The sequence below is a fragment of the Nicrophorus vespilloides genome, unplaced genomic scaffold (genome assembly GCF_001412225.1).
Source record: "Nicrophorus vespilloides isolate i.1.1-1 unplaced genomic scaffold, Nicve_v1.0, whole genome shotgun sequence".
NCBI classification, from domain to species: Eukaryota; Metazoa; Arthropoda; class Insecta; order Coleoptera; family Silphidae; genus Nicrophorus; species Nicrophorus vespilloides.
In genome coordinates, this window is record NW_017096212.1 from 49,774 (window position 1) to 53,805 (window position 4,032).

Here is a 4,032-nt window from a genome sequence, read left to right on the forward strand (position 1 = left end):
ATAAAGGAATAAGAATTTTTTTTTTTTTTTAATTATTTTATAAGAAAAAAAACAAGCATTAATTGAAACTTTCTAAAAATAATTATTGATTTCAGTTTTCATAATTTAAACGTAACTAATTTGTACAAACCTAATTTGTATAACTCTCTTTTATTAGTCCTAATTTCGATAAAAAAAGACTTTCTGCCAATTTTTAATATATTCCTTATAAAATGTTTTAAAAAAAATATTTTTTGAACAAAATTGTAAAATTATGTTTTTTATTTTTTTATATTAATAAATTAGTATTAACTTAAACTTTTTAATAACAATTGAAGACTAAAGTTTTCTTAATTTAATCGTTAACAAATTTGTGGAAAATATTCTAACAATATATCAAATTTGGACTTAAAAACCCAATTTTTGAATATTTACATTTTTATCTAAAGACATGTTTGAGTACGTTATTAAAACTTAAGTGCGTTTTTATCTTCCGTATTTCAGCGATAATTTACAGTTGTTTATGTAAAATATATGAAAATACCAGTTTTAACCAGTACATTCATATTTCGGTATTTCAATTTAACAACATTTCATTGTTCTTATTTTCAAGCTCGCGTTATTCAGGTTTATTCCAAAGGTTTTCTTTTGTTGAATCCAGTGTCACGTTTCTCATTATACAAAAATATGTATTAATATGCATAACGCCAACAATATTTCAATAAAATTATTAATGAAATATTGTTGCATATTTCAAATAAATATAAATAAAAAATATTTTCATTCAAAGTTCTTTCATTTTTTATATATAGAAAATCAATGAAAATATATACACATCTAAATATAATTTAAGTAAACAGCAGAATCACGTTTATTCAAGTTCATTTTTTTTAAGTTCATTCGGTCATTTCACATTTATAAATATTATCTTGCAACGTGATTTTATATATTTGAAATATATTTGATTTCGTGTCCTTTTACATTTTCCGGATTCGCAATATTTTCTCTTTGTTAATTGTGTTAAACACGCGATGAATTTATCGATATAATAACAATGCTGTGTGGAATCTTCATTAAATTTATATAATAATGAATAAATTCATGTTTTCTTTAAATTATTCATCTTTCAATGCAAAATAAAATTACAATTGTCGGATTGTAACAAATATCAAAGAATGCTATTATTTATATTCAATATCCGTTTGCAATGATTTTATAATCAAATTTCGCAACAAAATTGATTCAATATTATTAAATGGTACGAAAAATTATATAAATAAAAGATTAAATTTACTTATTTCATTACTATTTTGTATGATATATTCATTATATTCAAAAATAATAAAAATTCTTGAAATTATTCATGCAAAATATTGACACACTATTCCGGTTTTTTTTTAACTTTTCTTTTTCGTTCATTCATTTTGACTTACTTGTTGTAATGAATATATTATTTTGCTATTAATTCGTACTTTAAATGTGTTTACATTTTCCAAAGGATATCCGGTTGTTAATTCATGTTTCACTTGTGAACATTCTTACTACAACGATTCATTCATGTTTCTTTAAATCATTCATAACTTATTGCAGAACACTTTCATTCATTGAACGATATCCATTTCTTTAGTCAGTTTCTCAATGTTCAAATTTACGTATTCTAGAATTACAAGAATATTCATAATAAATAATTAATAAAAATGTCTTTCATTCAATATAAAATAAACTTTCAATTTTTTTTCTAATTCAGTTTTTTTATTATAAATATGTTAATTTTTGTATTTACATTTATATTGCATATTCAATGGATATAAGTTAATAAATTAATAAAATTATCTTACATTTACTTATTTCAAGTTTTTTTTTATATCAAGATCAATTCAGTTTTGTTTGTTTTCAAATCCATGAATGTATTAAAGCATTGTGATGATCATATTTTGTATATATTGAATTTATGCAAGTTTATAAATAATACTACCTCACTTCCTTTTACTTTTCAGTATATGTTTTTTTATTCTATTTGCATCATAATAAATCTATTTTTTTTAAATATAACTAAATATAATTCAGAATTGAGATTCTTTAAGATGAACCTAAATTCAAATTTTCGTGGTACAATTTTCAATATCAAATCAAAAATGTTTTTATTGCAAATTTTTATTGATAATATATAAGTTTATCTATGGTATAGTGAATCACAAGTAAATCAGTCTAATTCCAATTTGTGTATCATTTTGTTTATGCTTTATAATAAAGTTGTAATAAAATTTTCCATTAAATATTATAAAAATCAAGAATATTTTATTTATTTTAAATCTATTGGTTTATTAAATGCATTATGATTGATGCATTTAAATAAATTTATAATTTGACTATAGTTTTCTAATAATTCACATTATTTTTTTTGTAATAATAAATTCCAGTTTCCAAAAGTTTGTCGTTTTCTTTTTGCAATCATATTTTTATGTTAAATGCATTATGATGAATGTGTCAATTTTTTAATAAATTGGTGAGGTAATTAAATGATTATGTTTAAAAAAAATGTAGTTTTTTTTTGTAATGCAAATTTCACAGAATATTTCGAGAGGTGACAATAATTTTACTAACGTTTTTGAATAAATTGGTAAGGTAATTAAATATTTTTAGATTTTTTTATAATGCAATCATCGCATAGATCGACTTTATTGAATATTGATTTTTTCGAGAGTTGACAATAAATTTTAGTATTTTTTGTTTGAAAAAATTGGTGAGGTAATTAAATATTTGTAGTTTTTTTTCTAATGTAAATATCACAGATATCGAATATTTTGAGAGTTGACAATAATTTTACTTATTGCCAGGTAAAGTAAATGAAAAAAATGTAGCTTTTTTTTAATATAAATTTAAGCGATTTTACTTTAATTTTTAGAATGATTAGAGGTGATTAACGTTTATGTTAAAATATTGTAATTTATATTTGTAATGCAAATATTGAAAAAAGATCGACTATTTCGAGAGTTTACAATTTAATTTGCATGTTAACTAATATTTACTTGTTGCCAGTTTGTAGTAGATTGTAATTAAAAATAAAGCACTTTTAGAATATATTGAGGTGAGGTGATTAAATGTATATGTTATAATTTAATTGTATTTTTGTAATGCAAATATCGCAGAGTTCGTGTATTTCGAGAGGTGATAATAATTTTAGATGTTTTTATATGTAGAGTATAGTTGCGGATTGGATAGTTGGAATGCTGACAAAACTATTATAATTGCCCGGAGAATTTGTTTCGCGGTGAAAGTGAAAACGCGGCTCTTGATCAGAGGCCGTGGAAATTGGTTTGTTTCATTTCATACCTGACCATATACATGAGGAGCTCTTTCGGAGGGATGTAGTCGCCGGAGTTCTGGTCCAGACTGCCGAAATTGATCTCGATGCTTCTGGCCGCGATACGTTTGCGTGCAGCCTTCGAAGTCATCAGGCAGGCCCTTGCGAGGGTTTCGGCCAAGGCCAGGGAATCCCTGTACTCCTGGTAGCACATGATGGGTTCCATCACACCACGACACTTGTTGCTGCTGCTGCTGCTGATGATTCGATGACGCTCGAGCACCCGCCGCCGATTCGTGTTCCTCGACACTTGTTGTCTGGCTTCTCCACTTGCTCTCTCGTTTCGTTGTCTGCACGAGCAACGATTGTTGATTGCTGATTGCAATAGTAGTAGCGCGTCGAACTCTGCACGTATTTGTATGTTGATTATGCTGCTGCTACAGTAGCTGTAGTAGCAATGACAGGGACTGTAGTTGTGTGGAAGTAGTAATAGTAGCAATAGTAGTAGTAGTACCGCTTATACAATAGACCCGATTCGCGTCTTTTTTGAAACTGAACCGGTCAACCGGCGCTCGATAACTTTTATTTGCGCCGAAGGGTACCACTCGGTCCACCCTTCCAAGTTCCACAGCTGACCGTTCGCTGCACACGGGTGGAAGGAGGAGGAGGAGGCGGTGGAGGCGGAGATCGCACCGATTGACCTTAGAGGTTCGTCATGACCGTCACCTGATCGTTCTCTCGTCGTCGTC

General features: G+C 27.3%; 1 protein-coding gene across 1 annotated transcript in view; it reads right to left on the reverse strand.

Moving 5' to 3' along the window:
• Positions 1-3,830, reverse strand: part of LOC108556280 (nocturnin) — a 21,683-nt gene extending 17,853 nt beyond the window's left edge. Inside the window, exon 1 of the mRNA XM_017912296.1 lies at positions 3,313-3,830. Coding sequence (XP_017767785.1) covers positions 3,313-3,509 — 197 coding nt within the window. The 5' untranslated portion in view covers positions 3,510-3,830. The remainder of the gene's footprint in view (positions 1-3,312) is intronic.
• Positions 3,831-4,032: the final 202 nt, after the last annotated feature.